The following is a 22,313-nucleotide window of genomic DNA, read 5'->3' on the forward strand; positions in this document are numbered from 1 at the left end:
TTTGGCCCATTTCAGAGATGAGCACAATCTTAACTTCAAACTGAGGCAGCTAAACTCATTTATTCTCTTCATTAGACATGAAGTCACAAATCTAAGAGTCAGAAGGAATTTGCAAATACAGCCATTGAACTTGCTGAAAATTTCTTTTCATTTTTCTTGAAAGGGATGCCATAAAAAAATTCTTTCTTAATTGCAGTCAAATACACATAAAATACCACTTTCACTTTTTTGGGGGGCGGGGAGGGGGCTGCATCTCCACCATATGGAAGTTTCCGGGCCATGAATTACATCCAAGCCTCAGTTGCAACCTACACCACAACTGTGGCAATGCTGGATCCTTAACCTGCTGCACCAGGCTGGGGGTCAAAATTGCACCTTTGCAGCAACCCAGCAACAAGTGGATCCTTAACCCACTGTGCCACAGCAGGAACTTCCACTGTAGCCATTTTTAAGGGCACAGTTCAGTGCTACTAAATTGTACTCATCTCCCCTGTAGAGCCACAGAACAACTTTCATCTAACAAAACAAGGAAACTCTGTACCCATTAAACAACAATTTCCCACTCTCCACTCCTAGTAGGTCCTGGTAAGGACCTTTCTACTTGCTGCCTCCACGAATCCAGCAACTCTAGACTTTGTATAAGTAGAATCATATAGGAAATAATCTTGCCGTTTGTGATGAGATTATTTCACTTAGAATGTGATCAAGGTTCCTCCCTGCATTAGAACCTCCTCCTGGGTCAGAACCTCTTTCCTTTTTAAAGCTGCATAATGACTCCGTTGTGTATATGTCACATACACTCTTCATGAGAAATCTCCACTGGTTTCCCCGCTGGCCAAGGGGGGTCTGGCGTACAGCACAGAGAACCCTACCCAATATTCTAATAACCTATATGGGAAATGAATCTGGAGAAGAATGGAGGTGTGCACATGTATAACCGAATCATCTTGTTGTAGAGCAGAGAGTGTCACAATACTGTAAATCAAATAAACTTCAATAAAACTTCAACAAACATAAGATAAAGCTGAGTAATACTCCCTTGTGAATATATGAGGAACCTCCATCTTGTTTCTCACAGTGGCTGGGCCATTTGACATTCCCACCACCTCAATGACACTCAATGACACTCCATTTTTGGCATTTCATAGTAGACATTCTAGGGGTGGCATCTTATTATGACATAAAAGAAATACCTTGATTTCCAAAGTACTTCTACTACTTCCAAGTATTTCAGAGGTCAGGGGTGGGTGGCAGTTAGCTGTACTGTCACAGGACACATGTCCATGTTCTCCTTCCTTTGGTGCCACATTCTACATGCTTCCTACTAAACAGGCATTTCAGAGCTCACTGTACCTGCACTCCAGGAAGCATGTCTGCCTGAGCCTTTTTGCTCTTCATAAAGCTCTTGGTGCTGGGAAAAGTGGACAGCTACATGTCAAAGAATGAAATTCTGTTTCTCATTTCAAGATGATATGTATTTTTCTCAGCTTTCCTTGATGGCCAGATGATTATAGAGTATTTAAAAAAACACGCAAATTTTTTTTTAAAAATCAGCAAGTCAAAGCAGAGGGCAGGATGGAAGCTTTGGGCACAGGGTCTACGTTGCCCTTGGTTATATGACTGGAGTAGAGTAACTGCTCAATAAATATTCTCTGAATTATGTTGACTTAGAAGAACCACAAGGAAGGACAGGAGCTTCTCTTGGGCATATGATCCAATCTCCAAAACACTCCCTGAAGGTCATACTTCTTTTAAGAAGCAGAAGAAAAGAAAACAGAACCAGAGCCCAGGAAGAGAGGGTCACGTCAAGGCTCCACCGTCACAGCAACCAGGCATGGGGTCTGCAGGAAGCTCTCCACACGCACTGACCTGTTTAGTCCTCACAACAGCTCCAGGGGGTGGTACTGCGAGCTGCCCTGTGAGGGGGAGAAGCCTGAGGAGCACAGAGATGGGATCCGAGTCCCGTGCTCCTCCTCACTCTTCTCTACGGCCTCCCTGGTTCTACTCGCTGATGAATAGCTGAATTCTCAATGTCTCCCCAAAGCACCCACACACTCTCTAATTCTCAAACCCCCACAGGTGCACAGAAAGCCCACCTGGGAGATAATCATCTTTGAAAAGGTACGTTTCTTATAGCAAAATGCCATTAAGACTATTACAATCCAGAAGTTCCCATTTTGGCTCAGCAGTAATGAACCCAACTAGCATCCCTGAGGATGTGGGCTTGATCTCTGACTCTACTCAGTGGTTAAGGATCCGGCATTGCCATTAATTGTGGTGTAGGTCAAAGAAGTGGCTCGGATCCTGCATTGCCTTGGCTGTGGTGTAGGCCGGCAGCTGCAGCTGCGATTTGACTCCTAACTTGGGAACTTCTATGGGTCACAGGTGCAGCTCTACAAAAAAAAAAAAAAAAAAAGACTGTTACAATCTGTGTTTCAACATAAAAACCTATCAAGTGCTACTTAAGCTATTTCTCAGAATTTTCAGAATAATGTGGTTATCAATGAATAAAACTGTGGCATCTGGGGAAGTTGCGTCTAGAAATCTATCTGGATAAGTTATTCAAACACTCTCTCACACACACAAAAGAATGAACAAACAAAACTTAGCATCTAATGAAAATATCTGCGGAAACAGAATACACATATATACACATATTACTGAATTACTTTGCCATACACCAGAAACTAACCTAACGTTGTGAATCAACTATACCTAAATAAATGAATGAATGAATGAATAAATGTCTACTAAAAATATGCTCTACTGCGGAGGGGGAAGGATCAACTATTTCATTCAATTTTAAACCAGCAAATCATAAGCGATTAAACTTAGGTGGCTTATAAAAAGAACACGCGCATACCTGAGGTATGATTGACATTTTCTTCCTTAAATCATGAAGTCCAATTTCAGTTGTCAAGATCTTATCAATCCAGATTTTACCTTCAGGTTCTGACAATCTAAAAAGTGCAGAGATAAGGGAACTTTTTCCAGCTCCTGTTCTTCCCACAATGCCAACCTGCAAACAGATCCAGGAGGGATTAACAATTAAGAATCTGCAAAAAATGGAGAGATACCCTGGTTGTAGAAGATGAATCCTAGTAGAAGATGAATTCTATATTGAGCATATGAATTCTATACTGAGTATAGCATATAAGTTTCTAAACGGTGGCACTGTTGACATCTTGTGCCACATAATTCATTCTAAGAGAGGTATAGGGGCCAGTCTCATAACCTGTGGGATGTTTAGCAGTATCTTTGGAATTTACCTACTAGATGCCAGAAACACCCCCCAAACTGTAGCAACCAAAAATGTCAGACATTGACAAATGCTCCGTGGTTGAGACCCCCTGGTCCCAAGAAGAGTTCAAAATAACAGAATCAGGAGTTCCCGTCATGGCTCAGAGGAAGCAAATCTGACTAGCATCCATGAGGACACAGGTTTGATCCCTGGCCTCCCTCAGTGGGTTAAGGATCTGGCATTGCTGTGGCTATGGTGTAGGCCAGCGGCTGCAGCTCTGATTTGACCCCTAGCCTTGGAACGTCCATATGCCACAGGTGTGGCCCTAAAAAAAGACATAAATAAATAAGTAACAGAATCAATCTACTAGCAGTGGAAGGCCACCCGTTGTCTAAGTGGTCCATAAGAAGTCAGGTTTTAAAATTAGCTTTATTCCTATTGTCTCGGTTTCCTGAAACTTGAAAATTATATGAACACTTTTGCAGAGGTGTCAACAATTCAAATAAGAAATATTTTAGGAGTTTCCACTGTGGTGCGGTGGAAATGAATCTGACTAGGAATCATGAGGTTGCAGGTTCAATCCCTGGTCTCGCTCAGTAGGTTAAGGATCCAATGCTGCTGTGAGCTGTGGTATAGGTCGCCGACACGGCTTGGATCTGGCTTGCTGTGGCTGTGGTGTAGGCTGACAGCAACAGCTCCAATTAGACCCCTACCCTGGGAACCTCCATATGCCGCAGGTGCAGCCCTAAAAAGACAAAAGACAAAAGACAAAAAAAAAAAAAAAAGAAGGATTCTACACAAACAACTATTTAGTTTCCCAAAGTACTATCATTTTAAAGAAATTATCCTTTGGTAGAGAAACTAAATCACTTCCAAATATTAAACATCTTAAATATCTGTTTTGAAAGGAGACATTTTTAAATTATAAAATGTGGGTCTCAGTGTCTTAAAAGACAGTAGGAGGTGGACAAAACACACATAATGAGATCAACAACAATAACACAAACAACATTTGCTGTTTATGTGGAAGCTTTCATCCGTGCAGATCAAAAGGTATTTTACAAACCAATTAATACTTATACTGGCCGCTTGGAACGATATATGTCAATTGTCAGTCTAATTATTAAAACCAAAGCACGGAGACATTAACTGCATTAACAAGAAGATCAAAGAATCAATATATATGCAGGTAAAATGCTAGTCAGAAATGAAAGTACAAAAAAAAAAGAAATGAAACTACACTGTAAAAACTAGCTTTCAGCTATGTACATGCAAACATCTATGCAGAAACGGGCCTTATTCTCTACCAATGCGCTTCTGCAACTCCAAATTCCCTGGGGGGAACGTCCCAGGCAATAATTTCATCTCTATTTAGGAATCAGAAATCCAAGAGGGGTTTAAGACATGCTTTCAATCATTTATGAATTATTTCAGTACATTTTAAAAACTCCCGACTTTAAACAGAACTAAATCTTTCAGCGATTTGGTTACTAGGAACTTGACCCATTTTCTTACTTGAATACCTCCAAAGTTTCAAAGTTTAGTCTCTAAAAATCAATCATGGCATTTGAAAACATAATTGATCTTCATAGAGATTAAATGTAAGAAAGGTGGCTTTAGTTGACTTAACGTTTCTGCGATTTTGTATCTTATGGCAAATCATAATTTAGATAATATAGACAGCCTACGTTTTGCATACAGGCAGGTCCTGGTGTGTATTCACGGCTCATATATTCTGTGTACTGGAAAACCTTCAATATATTGGAGATTTGCTTTCCAACCATCGTAATGAGGTGAATATTGCAAAATAAATCAAGTCATATGAATTTTTTCTTCCTCTGTACACATAAAACTTATGTTTATAAAATACTGTAGTGTACTAAATATCAACAGCATTATGTTTAAAACAACGTGCATCTTAATTTTCAAATACTTTACTGCTAAAAATGCTAACATCTTAACCATAATCAGTGTAAGCGAGTTTGAAAGGTTAGTAAGCACTAGCCATCACCAGAGCACTCCGAGACATTCTTAAGATGTTGACGCATTTTCTTCCTAGACTTGTGTATTTGTTCCTAAAGATAGAAGCTCATATATGTAAACAAACTGGAATATGAACAAACTGATGTCATCAGTTTTCATTCAGTATTTCATAAAAATACTTATTTTAATGGCCACATAATATTACAGAATGTGTGATCGTTTATTTAACAAACACCCTACTGGTAGATAACTAGGCAGTCTGCAAGATTTCTGCCATTATCAATAACTCTGTGTTAAATATCCAGGAAGCGAAATGTTTGCAAACAATGTTCATTATTTACTTACGATAAATTCTTAATGTGGAATTGTTGAGAAACAGGGATGAACATTTGTAAAGGAGACTCTTACATACGGCCAGCCTATCCCGCAGAACTACGACACCATTATCCACTCCCCCCGCTTTCCCTGCACACTGAAAACCTGGGTGTTATAACTTTAACTGCCATGTTTGATTCCAAAATCACAGAATCCTTTTCCCATGTGCTGGAGCGCACAACAGCTGCCAACTCCCTGCCTCCTGCATCTCCCGGTTCTGGTCCACAGGCTCTCACGTCTCAGATTAAACAACCAAAGGACAGCTCTGTGCCTGTCATTCCATCCCAAGAAGGCGCATCTGCTAACTGTCTCCACTAACCTCTCCACCCTTCACCTCCACGATCAGCTTCCTTGGCATCACCAGGTAGTGGGGAGGGCTGAACGTGACAATATGTGCTCTGCGCCTGGTAGGTTATCTCCCTGACACGCTCTGCAGGTGCCGAGTCCTTCACTCACTGAATCAAGTTGCTGTTGCTTATGTTGGTCCCCAAAATGCTTTTCACACACATTTCCACCAGCTGAAACCCTAGCCACATGTCACTAAGTCTGTCTCACACACCTAAGTCCTTGGAAATGCTCTCCTGGTCCCTTCATGTGGACTTTTCCAACACTAACAGATGGGACAGCATCTTTTAATAACCTTCGATAAAAACGGTGACCTTCTCTTACAAAGCGAATACAGCCCCTTGGTTCTTCGACTGGACTACATGAATTGACAGCAGTATTATTTGTTTTACCTGTGGTGTCCTGCACAGAAGAGGCTTCCATAGAAAGCTCAGGTTTCAAACTCAGGCAAGAGAAAATTTATTTTTAAAAAACCGTACTTATAGGTAAACAATAAGCTGGAGAGAGAGAGACATGGCAGATAAATCCTATAGCCATAAATATTAAGTGCAAATGGCCAAACCCCTGTTATCATGGGGCAAAGAACAGTTTCTGCAGTGCAGGTGGTTGTGGTCCTTTTACACAGCTATCTTTAGCCAGGCATTTACTCTGTCCTAGTCTCGCTGTTGGGAGCTTTATATGTCTTCCTCCTTTGTATAAATCAAGAATTACTTGCCATCAAAAATTGCCAATGGAAGACAAAGAACTTTACTGGGAGGTCTTGTTCCAATGCCATTCGAGTCAAGAAGTCTGAGAGAAGCTGGGATTCTGTATTTCTAAGACATCCCTCTGCCTCCAGCGCCTGAGTCACAAGGAATTAGGAAGCTGGCAGGGGAAGTGGGACAGTCTGGGAGGGAGTGGAGGGGTCTCTGAGAAAACATTATGTAAAGTAGGAGAAAATGTAGGAAACTAATATTTTTGCACATTATAGCAAGGTCTAGTAAGCATCTGTAAAAATGTATTATCCAAGTAATAGCTCTGAGCAAGCAAAAAAAATAACAAACCAAAATCAATCTATCTCTAGAGCTGGAAAATGCTTTAAAATGGCCCAGTACTCTCTAAAATGATCAAATCAACCACAAAATCATCTAAATGAAAAACGCAGACAGTGTTCAGAATCTAACCAGGAAGACTAGGGTGCTATTTACCTCATTTTGGTTCTTTATTTTTGCTGGCTATTTCTTCCATGAATTAGAATTAGAAACGTGCATAGTACCTATTACATTTTCCCGCTGACTCTAACTTCCAGGAGTCAGGACAGCAGAGGAAATGCTGGAAAGAGAACCAAGCCCTATTTCTGCTGCTCACACTCCCCGACAGCAAAGGGGTGTTCTGGATAAAGGGGCTAGAACAGGTGTGCAGGAAAGGAAGCCAGGATATACACGGGGGGAGGGAAACCGCTTCATGACTATGCTGCCCGGAGTTCCCACTGTGGCTCAGTGGGTTAAGAACCAAACATAGTGTCCATGAGGGATGTGAGTTTGATCCCTGGCCTCACCCAGTGGGTTAAGGATCTGTCGTGAGCTGCAGTGTAGGTCACAGATGCGTCTGGGATCTGGCGTTGGTGTAGGCTGGCAGCTATAGCTTCGATTTGGCCCCCTAGCCTGGGAACTTCTATATGCCACAGTGTGGCCCTAAAAAGCAAAAAAAAAAAAAAAAAAAAAAAAAAAGATTACACTGCCCAGGTACAACCTCCAAACACAGAAATGAAGCTAATGGTGGTATTATGGGGTGAACCAAGCCAGAAAAACCAAGTTACCTTAGTTATTAATTTGGTCTCCAAATTCAGGTTTCCCTCAAACATTTTAGAATCTCAGGTGGCGCTATAATTTGGGGGTATAACACGGAAGAACACAAATCTATTATGTCCCTAAGTTGTGCTACAGAGTTTCTTAGATAATTCATGTTTTATGGCTTTGGGGGAAAGTATGAGTGCAAATTAACACAATTACATTTACAGCAAGAAATCGGATGGACACATGTCTGAGAGGAAGCAAAAGTTCTTCCAGGGCTCTCGGCGACAGGACTGGGTCAAGAAGGGCAGTTAACGTTTTCCTCACACACGAGTCCTCACCTTCTTCCTGACCTACAATGCAACTGGAAATGACGAGGAGCCAGCTCTTGCCCGGTGACCGAAGCTTTGCGCCCTGGGTATCACTTCGGAATTAAACTGAGTATTTATTCTTTCATGGCACAAAGGTATCATTAACTCAATTATGATTATAGTCCACTAGGTGACATAATGGAAGAGGAAGAGAGAGTTTTAAAGAGCAGTTCTTAAAGTATCTAACATGTCTAGGAAAACAGCTCTTTGTGTAGTTGTGTGTGTGTGTTGGTTACTGGTTGCGCACACCTGTGTGACTCACTCTCCCAGCTAGCAGTCCCTCCCCGCCCCTTCTGTGCCCTGCAGAATGACACTTCCTGGGGAACAAAGTTGAAAATAAGATGCTCACTGATCTTAAGAAGCCTCAGCCCGCTGTGGGCTACAGACTCCCAATGCAAAGCATGTCATTGGGAGTTCCCGTTCTTGCGCAGCAGAAACGAATCCGACTGGGAACCATGAGGTTGCAGGTTCGATCCCTGGCCTCGCTCAGTGGGTTAAAGATCTGGCGTTGCCGTGAGCTGTGGTGTAGGTCACAGACGCGGCTCAGATCTGGCGTTGCTGTGGCTGTGGTGTAGGCTGGCAGCTACCGCTCAGATTCAACCCCTAGTCTGGGAACCTCCATATGCCGCGGGTGCGGCCCTAAAAAGACAAGAGACAAAAGACCAAAAAAAAAAAAAAAAAAAAAAAAGGCAAAGCATGCCATAGAGGGTACCTTTTAATTGTGGCAAAATATACATAAAACATAAACAACATAAAATTTACCAACTTAATCATGTTTAAGTGGACAGGTCAACGTTAAGTTCATTCACTTGCCGTCCCTCCAGAATATTTTTTGCCTTGTAAAACTGAACTTCTGTATTCATTAAACATCAAATTCCCATTACCTCGTACCAGCCAACCATCATTCTACTTTCTTTCTTTGTGCATCCAGCTCCTCTAAGAACCTCATACACAGGGAATCATACAGTAGTGGTGGCTTTGTGTCTGACTATTTCATTTGACATGATGTCCTCAAGGTTTCTCTAAAGGTCGGAATTTTCTTCCTTTTTAAGGCTGAATAGTAGTTCATTGTGAAAACATATGACATGCTATTAATACATTCATCTGTCACTGTCATCACGGACACTTGGGTTGCTTCTAAGGTTTGGCTGCATAAACATGGGTGTACCACAAATGCTAATTTAAAAGAATATATAAGATCCTGTGGGAGTTCCCGTAGTGGCTCAGTGGTAACAAATCTGACTAGTATCCAGGAAGACGATCCCCAGCCTTGCTAAGTGGGTTAAGGATGCAGCGTTGCTGTGAGCTGTGGTGTAGGTCGCAGAGTGGCTTGGATCCCACATTGCTGTGGTTGTGGTGTGGCCAGAAGCTACAGCTCTCGTTCCACCCCTAGCCTAGGACCCTCCATGTGCCATGGGTGTGGCCCTAAAAAATAAGACAAAAAAAAAAAAAAAAAAAAAAAAGATCCCATGGAAGCAGAGAGGGTCTTAAGGGGGCAGAAGCATTGTGACTGAAAATGAGGACACATTCACCAGCCAGGCGACAGAAGAGAAGGGGGGGGGGCAGCTGTGCACTCTGGGGGCTGGGAATTGGCAGTGCTTTGGGAAACCTACACACTCTCTGAGCCCACAAGGTGTAGGAATGTTAGGACTCAAAACACGCAAGTTAGGCGGGGAGGAGCGTCCTACTGCCCCATCTGCCCTGGTTTAGTTTCTTCTTCAAGACCCTGCCCTGGTGCCAGCCAAGGGCCCACGCTGAGTGTGACATGGACGCTGGCAGGACGAGGTCACACACCCCTGTGCCATCTCCCGCCTCTATCTTCCCCGATCCTCTGGGGGGCAAGTCTCTGGGCCCTGCCTCCAGCGGGGGGCCCTGGTTCCTCCCCCCCGACTGAGTCATGATTTGGGGCTCTTGTCTGATGGCCACAAGCTGGCCCCTGAGCCCCTGCTGGCATGGATCCGGGGCTGCGCTATGGTTTCAGCAGCAGCTCACCCAGGACAGTAAGGCTGAAGCATCTGGTTTGTAGTTCAGAAATACAAAGAAAGACTGGAAAGGAAGGAGGCAGAGACTAGGAGCTAGGGTTGACCTCTAAGACTGAATAAACAATCAGATGTCAATCATAATATCCTAGATTGGGTTAACTTTCAGGTCTGGAGCCCACCAAGCCCTATCAGGCAGCTCAGGACACAGGGAAAGGAATGCCAGTGTTCCCATTTCATAGTCAGTTTCCAAGAATAATTCACCTATGATGTCACTGATCTAATCTGCACCCAAGAGGGACCAAGAGTCCCCATGACACACCGACGAGGAAGCTGGTGCTCAGCATTTAGCTGGATTATTAAAGAGGCAAATGGCATAAACAAACCTTTTCTCTTGATTTGATGAGTGCTGTCAGGTGCTTCAATACCAGAGGTCCATCTAAGCTGTAGGAAAAGTTCACATTATCAAAGACAATCACTCCTTCATGGGGCCAGGTCGGTGGTGGGCGTTTCTGGTATTCCCAGGGGGCTTCTTTTTCCAGGTCTGTATATTCAATCACTCTTTCTACTGAAATCATCTGAAAGACATGACATCACATGAGTTAGGAATAGAGGGGCTTATTTATGGATGTCCAGAGACTGTAAATGAGATATTCTGCATTTATATCTTTATAACTGCTTTGATATAGTTTGGAATATCTCAAGTCTTAGCAACTCTAACAGATGGAAGTAGTAGTTTGATGGGGACACTAACGATTAATTTAATTTATTTACTTCTTGCTCTTTAGGTGGGCTATGGAAGTTCCCAGGCTAAGGGTCAAATTGGAGCTTCAGCTGCTGGCCTACACCATAGCCATAGCAATGACGGATTTGAACTATGCCTGCGACCTACACACACCACAACTCACAGCAACGCTGGATCCTTAACCCACTGAGTGAGGCCAGAGATAAAACCTGCATCCTCATGGATACTAGTCAGCTTCGTTATTGCTGAGCCACAGTAGGAACTCCAACACTGATGACTTTCATTAGGCTACCTCCTTCAACTAAAATAACTAAAGAACTGAACACTAAGGTTTCAGAGATTCAGTTTTCACAACAGAACTTTATCAGAGAAAATACTTGTGGATACCAACCAGGAGCCCTTTGCTAGAGAAGGACCATCTGCTATAGATGAAAAGAACTGGATGGTCATTAAACCTCATTTTAATCATCAGTTACTTTTTACTTTATTAGAAAATGAAAGTGAATAAAATGATATTTTTCATTTTCATTGTTTTTCTCTCTTTAGGAGAAGATGCAGGTATCCAAAAAAAGGAGGTAATTTACACACTGACTAAGGCACCTCCGACAGTACATTCTGAGGCGGGGCTCATCCTACCGTAAAAAGAGGGACGCCAGCAAAGTCAGGTGTTCAACACATATAAGAATAAATCCTAATATGGGGGGTGCGGGGAGGAGGAGATTCCTATTAATTGAACAAACGACCTCAAAATACTGAATTGTTTTTCTCCAAAAATGAGGAAGTAACCATAAAGAAACAAAAATAAACCAGTCCCTAAGAAATGAGCTCATATCCTCTCCAGAACCTCCCTCCCACCGAGACATTTATTATATTTGAAGACAGTTTGTGATGAATATAAAACCTGCTGACATGGCATCCAGAAGACTGAGAAAAAGATGTATATATTTTATTTTACATTAACTTTAAACAGATGGGAGTCTGTTAGCTACAATGGAAAATAACGGTTTCAGCTATTTTACGTGAGAACTGCATGCAGGTCGTTCAATAGAAAGAAGAATTGAAAAAGCCAGGAAGGCTACGATAGACATCACCATGTTCTCCACTTCGGCGCTTTGCCTGACGCACCACTGGAACATGCCCATGAGCGAGAGGGCGTAGGACAGCGCCAGGCCCACCTGCCCGGCATCCAAAGCTGCAAGAGAAGAAGCAGAAGAAGAATAACATCAAGGCCACGCTTACCCTCAAGCCCGGCCACTTCCATCACTTTACCAAGACTCCCTTGTGATTTTTAAATCATGTGCGTATGACAATAGCATTACTTGTACTTTGACTATCTACGGATGGACTCGATGATACGAAGGGGAAAAAAAAAGAAAAACAGACCAAAAAATCCAAATCGGAAGAATGCAGAAAGCTATTCAATACACTTGCACAGCACCACACAGGTGGGGGAATCGTGTTATTATTCAGACTTGCGTCATTATGGTCTCACTGATAATCTCACTTTCTACGTCCAAAGTAGCCGCAGCTGGAAACCACGAAAAACAAGGCAATGGGTTCTAAGAACACCAGTGCTTTGAAAACTAAAATAATACTCTTGACTGTTCCATTATTCAAGATTGTAATTCTGGGTTGTTACGACGGAATAGTTAGGGACGGTGACTTCATGCCAGGCGCGTCAACGCCTGCTCTTCTGGTACCCACAGCAGTGAGGGCAGTGTTTTCTCCTAGAGAATCTTTCTCACCTCAGTCTATCAGGCACTTGCAACCACAAGATCCAAGCAGCGCTTCAGCTGAATCCTAAAGCGCTGAACTACACAAAAAGCAAGTGTGCTTCTCTCCTCCCAAATATGGTCAGTTTGCAACTGGTGTAGACCTCGACCCACTCAAAAAAGATAAAAGGATAAAAGGTGTGCTTAAGACCCAAATGACTCCTCCACCTGAGCCCCACACTACCAATGCCTGAACACATGTCATGGGGACCATACAGCCTCTGATGTTCGACTAGGTAGCAAAAGATTCCCTTAATAACTGTAAATGCAGTTATATAAACTGCGATCATAGCACAGTTATTCACATCTGTACTCACTTTTTGACAGAATCAGGGACCCGAAGGCAACAACAATGACAAACATGGCACAGATGGCATCCAGACGCACGGCGAACCATCGGGACGTGGTCAGAAACAAGAACCAGGCCTCTGGATTTGTGAAGCGGAATAAGGAGAGTGAATAAGCAGAAACACCATCTTAACCGCTTTGAGGAGGGGAGAGCGCTGTGCTAGGTTGAGCGACAGAAGATTGTGACACAAAGTAGGACAGCCAAGTTGAACATGTGAGGAGCCTGAAGAGTCCAAAAAGCAAGATTTTGACACAAGAGGACATGTGGGACACAGAGGAATCAGGCCAGGGGCCTTGTGGGACGCAAGCACGGGAGACTTCAACCCACGGGGTATAAACAGAAATATAACTGTAATAAAGAACACGGACAAACGGTACAATGGGTACATTCGCTGCAGGGCTGGGCCTCGGTGTCAGGCTTATCCTCTCATAGTGGCAACCGTTCCCAGTTCTCTGAGAGCAGAGCGCAGCAGCTAACAGGATCTGCACGTGGCTTACAAAATGCCTTTCTTAAGCTCGAAATACAATAAAGATTGGAAAGGTGGGCCAGGATTTTTACAGACTTAGGGGAAATTCTGAAATGTCTACCTAAGGAAAAAATATCACTGCTGCAAAGAATAACATACATCAAGTGGGCGGAAACTCTGACTATGAGGCAGTTCTTTTCCTCAGTCACTTAGGCCACCTTGCATGCTTTGCAAAGAGAGGGGCAAACTACAACCTGGGGCCAGGAATAGCCCATCACCTACTTTTGCAAATAAACTTTTCCTGGAACACAGCCATGGCCATTTGTATTATGTTTGCCTTGCTTTTCTGCAACCTGATTAGATACAACAGAGACAGGGTGGCACACAAAGCCTAAAATGTTTACTTTACTGTCTGGATCTTTTAAAAAAAAAAGGGTTACTGAATGCTGCAACAGGGTCCACAAAGCAACAGGGCACCATGATGCAAGGACCGTGCAAACCAGTCAGGGGAGTAAAATAGTGGTGTGACTGGGGACACGGAGGGAATGGAGAAGATGCTTTGAGGAAGGGGTGGGGGAGGATGTGCAGAGGCAGGCAGCGCAGAGAGAGAGCCACCTGAGAAGGAGGTCAAGCCGCAGAAGGCAGCATATCCCAACTCTTGAAATTATTTCTAGAAACGTACAGACCTGAGTGCAAATCCTGGTGAGCGTCGAACAACTCCTGAAACCTCTGTTCGGCTTTGAATGCCCGGATGGTCCAGAGTCCCTGGAGAGACGATGATAAGTGCGAAAACACCGGGCTCCGTGCTGGGGAAGCAGAGACACGACAGAGAAGGTCAGGGAGCCTGGATGCCAGGAAACAAACGACCTCCCCCACCCTGGGGTCGCAATTCCCACCAAAGGGCACACCGGGAGCTTCCTGGGGGGCTGCCTGGAGGAGGAGGGATGACACCCCTTCTGGAAAGGAAGTAGATGCAGAGAACTATGGAACACAATATACCTCTCTTCTTAGCTTGGTTTCTAGAAAGTTAGTATTAATTTGCAGCAACCATCCAGTCAAGGTTTCTGACATAAACATTGTCCAGATAACTTCTTTTAAACATAACAATTCTACTTCATGATTTTGTCTTAATAATGATGGTTATTTATTAATATTTTTACTAATTACAGCATAAATGGAAGCTAGTTTCCATTGCCATCCCAGAGGGCCCAGGTGCTCACTTGTAGCTTCCAGGCGTTTCACATCTCGTGATGTCTGTAAGAAATATCTCCGAAGAACAAAGAAAATGATGCCAAGGGGAATCAGAGGAATCGCAATCCAAGGAATCACCGCCACCGCGACTCCCACCACACCCATCACTTGTAGAAATGTCTGAAATAAAGAAAATAGATACAGAGCCCTCTCTATCAAACATTCTTATCAAAAATAAGTGTTAATGGGTTGATTTTTTTAGGCTTAAACTCCTTTTCACCAAAGGCAAGTCTGAAAAGTAGGGGATGCGTTCCTATCCAAGGAAAAAAACAAAAATTTAGGTGGTCCTCATGTTTATTGCAAGCTTACTATGTGCCAAGCACGATTTTTAACAGATGGGACTATTTCAGACTCAGACAGCAGGACCTGAGTTCCAAATTATGAACCAGTAGGTATTACTAGAGCAAGCAGGTAACACAGATGAGGAATCCAAAAGCCTCAACTATACCTGTATGGATAAAGAAAGGGTTAATTGCAAATTCCAAGACCAGGAAAGGGAGAAAAATTCAAATGTAGACCTCTGGAAATGAGAATTCCTCTTTCTAGGTTGGGTTTTTTTGTTTGTTTGTTTTTGTTTTTTCTTTGCGTACTTAACATTTGCTGAATGTGCAGGGCTGTGCATTCAATACTTCACTCCTGTGAACTCACCACTCCTCGCAGTACCCTTACTAGTAATAGTCCAGTCTCATTTTATAGATGGAGACACTGAGGCACTGGGAGAGGAAAAGCAACTTGATTGAGACCACAAAGCAGAAGCCATGGATCTCAGGAACCCACGTCAGAAGCCATTATGATAAACATAAACTTGACCCCGACATACAGGGCAACCTTCTATCATTGTGCTATGTATTTTAAATATTCATTTCAAACAATTCTTGGGTGAAACCTTTCTCCTGAAAATACGCAATGATCTTTCACAACTCAGAGCCATTCGTATATGTATGTATGTGTGTGTGTATACATATTTCTTTGCTTTTTAGGGCTTCACCTGTGGCATATTGAGGTTCCCAGGCTAGGGGTTGAGTCGGAGCTACAGCTGCCAGTCTACACCATACCACAGCCATTCTAGATCTGAGCCACATCTGTAACCTACACCACAGCTCACGGCGATGCCAGGTCCTTAACCCACTGAGTGGGGCCCGGGATGGAACCTGCGTCCTCATGGATACTAGTCAGTTTGGTTTCCACTGAGCCACAACGGGAACTCCCTCAGAGTCATTCTTTACTTTGCAGAGAATGACAACCCACACCTGGAGAAACACCCTTCAGTGTGTTTTGGGTGCCAGCGGCCATGGAGGACAGGACATAAATAGATTTATGGGCCCAGAGAATCCTAAGAATCTCATGAACCTGAACGCTAATAGGACATGGTTGGAACGTCAGGATGACAAAGGAGAGGACCCTGTCACCAACCCCTGAGGAAGAGAGTCTTATGAGCACCTCTCATCCTCAGGAAGGGTGCTGACCTGTGAGGCTGTTTCTGACAAACCTCACCGGCATCTAAATGAATTGGTAATTAAATATGTAAAAAAGCCGTACAAAGAAGAAAAAAAAAGGAAAAGAAAATAATGTTTGTGAAAAATGTTAATGGTTTTGTTTTCAAAACCTCTCCAATCAAAACTTTTGAGAACTAAAAATCTGCTTCATTGCCAGTGCCCATGGCCAGGTTTCTCATAATAGTGAAGAAATTCCATGATTCTCTTGATCTAGCTGACAATCAAAGAAAGGGTGGTTATTACCCCCCCATGCCAAAAATGGATAGCACTTCATGAGGCCTGCCATGTGTCCCAGCTCTCAGATATTTCACAGGCATTATTCAATTTCATTCTCACATCAAGCCTGAGTAAACGGGATCATTCTCTCCATTTACAAAGCCTGAAGAGGATGAATACTTTGCCCACAGAATTCAGTCACAGAGAGAAAGTTCCTATTTAAAAAATTAATATCTAAACATACTCCCCCATTTTTACATTTTCCTCCCATTTCTGTGCATCTTCTTGTTTTTTAGTTGTATCTGTTGTCTCCCATGCAAGGACTAACCACAGATTCTTAGTTAATAGGGAATAAGAGCCTGCGCAGCTCACAGAGCAGACATCGTTTCCAGTCTTAAAAACGGTCCCTAATAGAACACACCAACACATCTTACGATTTATTGTTTAAATAAGAAAAAAAAGTTTCATAAGAAAAATGAGCTCTAAGCCTAAAAAAAGCAAAATGACTTGGGGAAAAAAAAAACCAATTTAATTTTAATAAATACATAAATCCCAAGGACGCATTTTCAATATCTGTATTTGGATGGTGGTTAAAAACATTAAAACTTCACAGGAAGTCTCTCCCTCTAGAATTAATACTGTATTATAATATTGCAGAATTTAACGTATTCTTTTCACAAGCACAATTTTAAATACGAAGGCCTGTTTGCCTGTTTGACATTCAACTTTCAAATTGCTTACAGTCTTGTAGGAGTTCCTAGGTATCTACCCACATTTTACTTTAAACTTAATTCCATGGGATTCTGTTCCTGCTAGTCTTTGTGAAGCATGTGCCAAAGAACATGTTTTCTATAAACAGCAAGTAAAAATGTAGTCTTCTTATTTTATGCAAATAAATACGCCATCCATACTTTTGGCTCACTCCATTCTTATTTGAACTCTCACTTGCTCTCATATTTATATTAGGCACAATGCAAAATATGTATTTTATCATAAAGCCACTTAATTACTAGACGGTGCTTTTATTATTTGTTTACAGTATCAAAAAATAAAGTCAGGATCACTGCCATTGGTAACACCTCAAAGGAATTTCGGTTTTTAATTCTGCTCTCAGTCAGACCCTCAAGAATTCTGTTTCAAGTTGTGATAAGTACAAATCGTCCAGATTGCCTTAAACTATTGCTGATTTTGCAGAAGATATGGCTTAAGTGCAATAAACAAAGCAAGATTCACTTCTTGGCAGGAAAACACGGCAAGATTTTCTTTAGAGAGAGGGAAAAAATGATGCCTAGTTTTTGATCAGTAAGCTGTTTACTGATGTGACATAGGAGAGATTCTTCTATTTATTCTGGAAACATATGAGATAAAAATAACCTCTCAATGAAATGACTATCACATAGATTGCGTTACAAGATACTTGTAGAGGCAGTAAAATCCTGAACAGTTTCCAAAACTCTCTAAGTATTAAAAAATAAAATGTAATTCCCATCAAGCAATACTCATTACCCCTCGATTACAGGATGAATAGAAGCAAAGGGACAAATAGTTTTTTAAAAAAACTCTAATCTCCTAAATTTAATACCGACCCAGGGTTAATATTAAGTCCGCAGGGATAAGCTGATATGACGACTCCTTGTAAGTCTCAGGGAGTTCAGAGATCAGCCTGTTTCCAGATCCCTCCTTTATCAGCTATTTCTTTTGACCTCAAACTCTGTTAACTCTGTTAAATCAGACCGTGAGGGAAAGTTGGTGTGTCTTTGTCTGCATGATTAGATCCATACACACTCTCAGATTAACCTTTCCTAAATGTGTCCTTTCCTTAGGAGACACTAACCGTGCCTTTCATCCCTTATTTGACTACTGTGGATCTGTTCACATCCACACCAGCCCTGAGACCTTCAGTCAGCTCTTAATGTGGGTCTTCAAGGTCTCTGCAAGGAGACAGAACTCCAAGCCTCTGGCCAAAACAAGGATTACCAGACCCTTATCGCCCCACCCGTCTCATTGCAATGCCCCCTCTTGCCCTGCAGGTTGAGCAATCTGTCCTACTCCTTCCTACACCTCTACTAGGAAAGGTATGTGGCCCACTCCTCACCCCACCCCATAGGGGCCTTATATGCCCCCAACCAACCAGCAAGCGTATCTTAAGATCCCTCTTTCCCCAACCAATCAGCAAGTATACGGTGGGACCTCTCCTCTCTCCCTGGGCAATAAAAGGAGACAAGACCAAGTGCTCAGAGTTGGCTCTCCCTGATCATCAGCAAGTCCAGTGTTTCTTATCTCAGTAAACTCTTCTTTTTCCTCTGGGGGAGCTGATGAGCAAGAAGCCAGCCCACTATGTTAACAGCATTTCTTGTCTCCATGAATTTGTCTTTTCTTCACATTGCTCTGAATCTGGAAAATTCGTTTTCTGACTCATATGCACAGAGCAGGACACGAAATCCTGAGCCACAGCTAACTCCACAAAAGAGTGAATGGTAGTGTTTTGTTTACAGATTCTTAAGCAACACAACAGAAAGCATGGGGAAAATGAAGAACACTTCTTCCTGCCTTTCTGTTCACTATGCCTCTGTTACACAGGTAGATAGTAAGGTATGAGCAGAAAAGGGAGGCACGGGGTCTCATGGCAGGAAAACACTCATCATGCAAAGAGCGGGGTCCATGGGCAGCAGACAAGGAAAAGCAGGAACCTCTAAACTGACGGAAACCACATATTTTGGCATAATTAAGTGCCCTGGAGGCAGACAAAGACAGGTGGAAGAGGGTGCAAATCTCCAGGTCCAAATGTAACCTGCTTCTCATTGTGCCCTCATTACAATAAAGTTATAATAAAGTTAGTTATTCAGGTAAGTACCCATCAGGCACCAATGCCATGACACTTCTGATCAAAGCTAAATAAGGACAAAAATGCATCCTCCCTTTGGGAGGGTGGAGCTGGAATGAAAATTAAGGAACATGACCTCCAAGCCCTCCTTCTCATTGAATATTGCGACCATGTAATTGTATGCCCCTTATAACCCACATATCAGAGAAACACAGGGCAGCTGATCCCCTTTCTGCTCACCTCTCTTAAAGAGGTGTATCTCTCACATACATAAATTACCACTTTTCTTTCTCAATTTCCGTCTCGTTTCTGAATTTCTTCTGTGACAAGACAAGAACCTTTCCTTTGGGAACAGCTCAATGATCAAGAGTGGAAAAGAAATTCAAGACTAAAGTCCAACTATTTTATATTTTTAAACAGCACATTGTAAAAACAACAGCACAGGAGTTCCCACTGTGGCTCAGCAGGTTAAGAACCCAACATAGCGTCCGTGAGGATGTGGGCTTAATCCTTGGCCTCACTCGGTGCGTTAGGAATCTGGTGTTGCCACAAGCTGTGGCTTAGGTCACAGATGTGGCATTAGATCTGGTAATGCTGTGACAATGGTATATGCCAGCAGCTGAAGCTCTGATTCAACCCCTAGCCTGGGAACTTCCATATGCCACAGGTGTGGCTGTACAAAGGAAAAAAAAAGAGAGAGATAAAAATAACAGCACATAAAAGTAGCAATGAATTATGAGAAACAATGGATATACATGGATGACTGGCTTACTCTGCTGTATAGCAGAAATTGGCACATCATAAATCAACTATACTTTAATGAAAAAAAAAAAAGAAGAGAAAACAAAATGTTGAAGAAGGTACCCCATCAGAACACTAACCAAAAGAACCTGGAATATCTATCTAACATGAAGTTAGGAAGAATTCCCAAAAGCAAAGGAAAACCTTACATAAGAATAAAGGGTCAGTTTATCCAGAAGATATTTTTAATATCTAAATTTATCTAATCATAACATAGCTCCAAAATGTATAAAATATAAAAGCACAATCTGACAGAACTCAGTAAAAATAGATTGTGTCTTACTCATAGTGGGAGATTTAAACCCACCTACCATAATAACTGATAGAATAAGAGGATAAAAATCAGTGGAGATGTAATAGTTAAGAAATATGTAATAGTACCATCCTTTTCAATGGAACATGCTTTTCAATTGCATATATCCTCTACCATAAGCAAGTATCAATAAACGCTGACGGACACAAAATGTACATAATATATTCTGACCTAAGTGGATTTAACAGGAAATCAAAAATAAAAAGTAACTAAGAGAAAGTTCCTATTGTGGCACAGAGGAAATGAATCCAACTAGTACCCATGAGGATGTGGGTTCGATCCCTGGCCTCACTCAGTGGGTCAGGGATCCAGCGTTACTGTGAGCTGTGGTGTAGATCACAGATGGGGCTTGGATCCTGTGTTGCTGTGGCTGTGGCCACCAGCTGCAGTTCCAACTCGACCCCTAGCCTAGAAACTTCCATATGTCGCAGGTGTAGCCCTAAAAAGCAAAAATAATAATAATAATAATAATAATAAAGTTAATTCACTTGTGAAGAGAAACGGTCTTTTTAAAAACAAATTTAAAAAAAAATAAGCTAAAGTATGCAGGAGAATGAAAATTTAAAAGTAGACAGTAATGAAATTAAAAACTAACTTCTAAGGAGAAGATTAAAATCAATAAATTTAGGAGTTCCTATCATGGCTTAGTGGAAATGAACCTGACTAGAATCCATGAGTACGCAGGTTCAATCCCTGGCCTCACTCTGTAGGTGAAGGATTTGGTGTTGCCATGAGCTGTGACTCAATGCAGATGCAACTCGGATCTGGTGTGGCTGTGGCTGTGGTGTAGGCAAGACATCTAGCCTGGGAACTCCATACGCCTCGGGTGCAGCCCTAAAAAGACAAAAAATGAATGAATGAATTAAAATAACATAAAATCAATAAATTCAAAGATTGGTTCTTTTTAAAGTACCAAGGAAATGTAAAAACAACAACAACAACAACAAAAAACAAAACCAAGAGTTCCCGTTGAGGCGCAGTGGTTAATGAATCCGACTAGGAACCATGAGGTTGCAGGTTCGATCCTGGGCCTTGCTTAGTGGGCTAAGGATCTGGCATTGCCGTGAGCTGTGGTGTAGGTTGTAGACACAGCTCGGACCCTGCATTGCTGTGGCTCTGGCGTGGGCTGGCAGCTACAGCTCCAATTCGACCCCTAGCCTGGGAACCTCCATATGCCGAGGGAGTGGCCCTAGAGAAGGCAAAAAAAAAGACAAAAACAAACAAACAAACAAAAAAACACGGACCGGGGGGAGATTGCCATTATTTTGATTGAAAGAGGATGATACAATAGATAGCATAGGCATTAAAAAATATATAATGAACACTGTACTGATAAATTTTAAAAATTTAATTCACAGGACAAATTTCTTGAGAATCATACAAAGACATACATAACAAGAACTAGAAAATCTGAAATATAAAATTCCATATTAATGAAACAATTAGAATCCCTAATTTTATTTTTTCTCTTTACAACTGCACATGACGCATATGGAAGTTCCTAGGCCAGGGATCAAATATAAGCCCCAGCTACTTGTTTGAATTTTTTTTTTTTGGTCTTTTGTCTTTTTAGGGCTGCACCTGCAGCATATGGAGGTTCCCAGGCTAGGGGTCCAATGAGAGCTGTAGCTGCCAGCCTGCACCACAGACACAGCAACTTGGGATCTGAGCCGTGTCTGCAACCTACACCACAGCTCACGGCAATGCCAGATCCTTAACCCACTGAGCAAGGCCAGGGATCGAACCCGAAACTTCATGGTTCCTAGTCTGATTCGCTTCTGCTACGCCACGATGGGAGCCCCAAGCTGCAGCTACTTGTAACTGGTAAATGGAGGCTGGCCAAATTGATACATAAAACTGACCATAACAAAAACGAAATATTTTTCATGTCTTTTTATGAAGTCTGCACAATTCTGATCCCCAGAGTTGACAAATTATTTCAAGAAAAGCAGATTACAGACCAATATCCCTTGTGAACAATAGACACAAATATTCTTGACAAAATATTAACAAA

General features: G+C 42.2%; 1 protein-coding gene across 2 annotated transcripts in view; it reads right to left on the reverse strand.

The window, feature by feature from the left end:
• Positions 1-22,313, reverse strand: part of LOC100152536 (ATP binding cassette subfamily C member 4 (PEL blood group)) — a 223,180-nt gene that overhangs the window by 34,850 nt on the left and 166,017 nt on the right. For both annotated transcript variants that reach the window (XM_084982092.1, XM_021065786.2), the window contains 6 exons: positions 14,619-14,769; positions 14,085-14,204; positions 12,901-13,011; positions 11,903-12,003; positions 10,453-10,644; positions 2,864-3,019 (listed from right to left, as the gene is read on the reverse strand). In XM_084982092.1, the coding sequence (XP_084838218.1) occupies positions 2,864-3,019; positions 10,453-10,644; positions 11,903-12,003; positions 12,901-13,011; positions 14,085-14,204; positions 14,619-14,769 (831 nt within the window). The remainder of the gene's footprint in view (positions 1-2,863; positions 3,020-10,452; positions 10,645-11,902; positions 12,004-12,900; positions 13,012-14,084; positions 14,205-14,618; positions 14,770-22,313) is intronic.

The sequence above is a fragment of the Sus scrofa genome, chromosome 11 (genome assembly GCF_054392235.1).
Source record: "Sus scrofa isolate SSC_HxYL_T2T_F1_AM1 chromosome 11, Sscrofa_HxYL_maternal_Yorkshire_Landrace_v2.0, whole genome shotgun sequence".
NCBI classification, from domain to species: Eukaryota; Metazoa; Chordata; class Mammalia; order Artiodactyla; family Suidae; genus Sus; species Sus scrofa.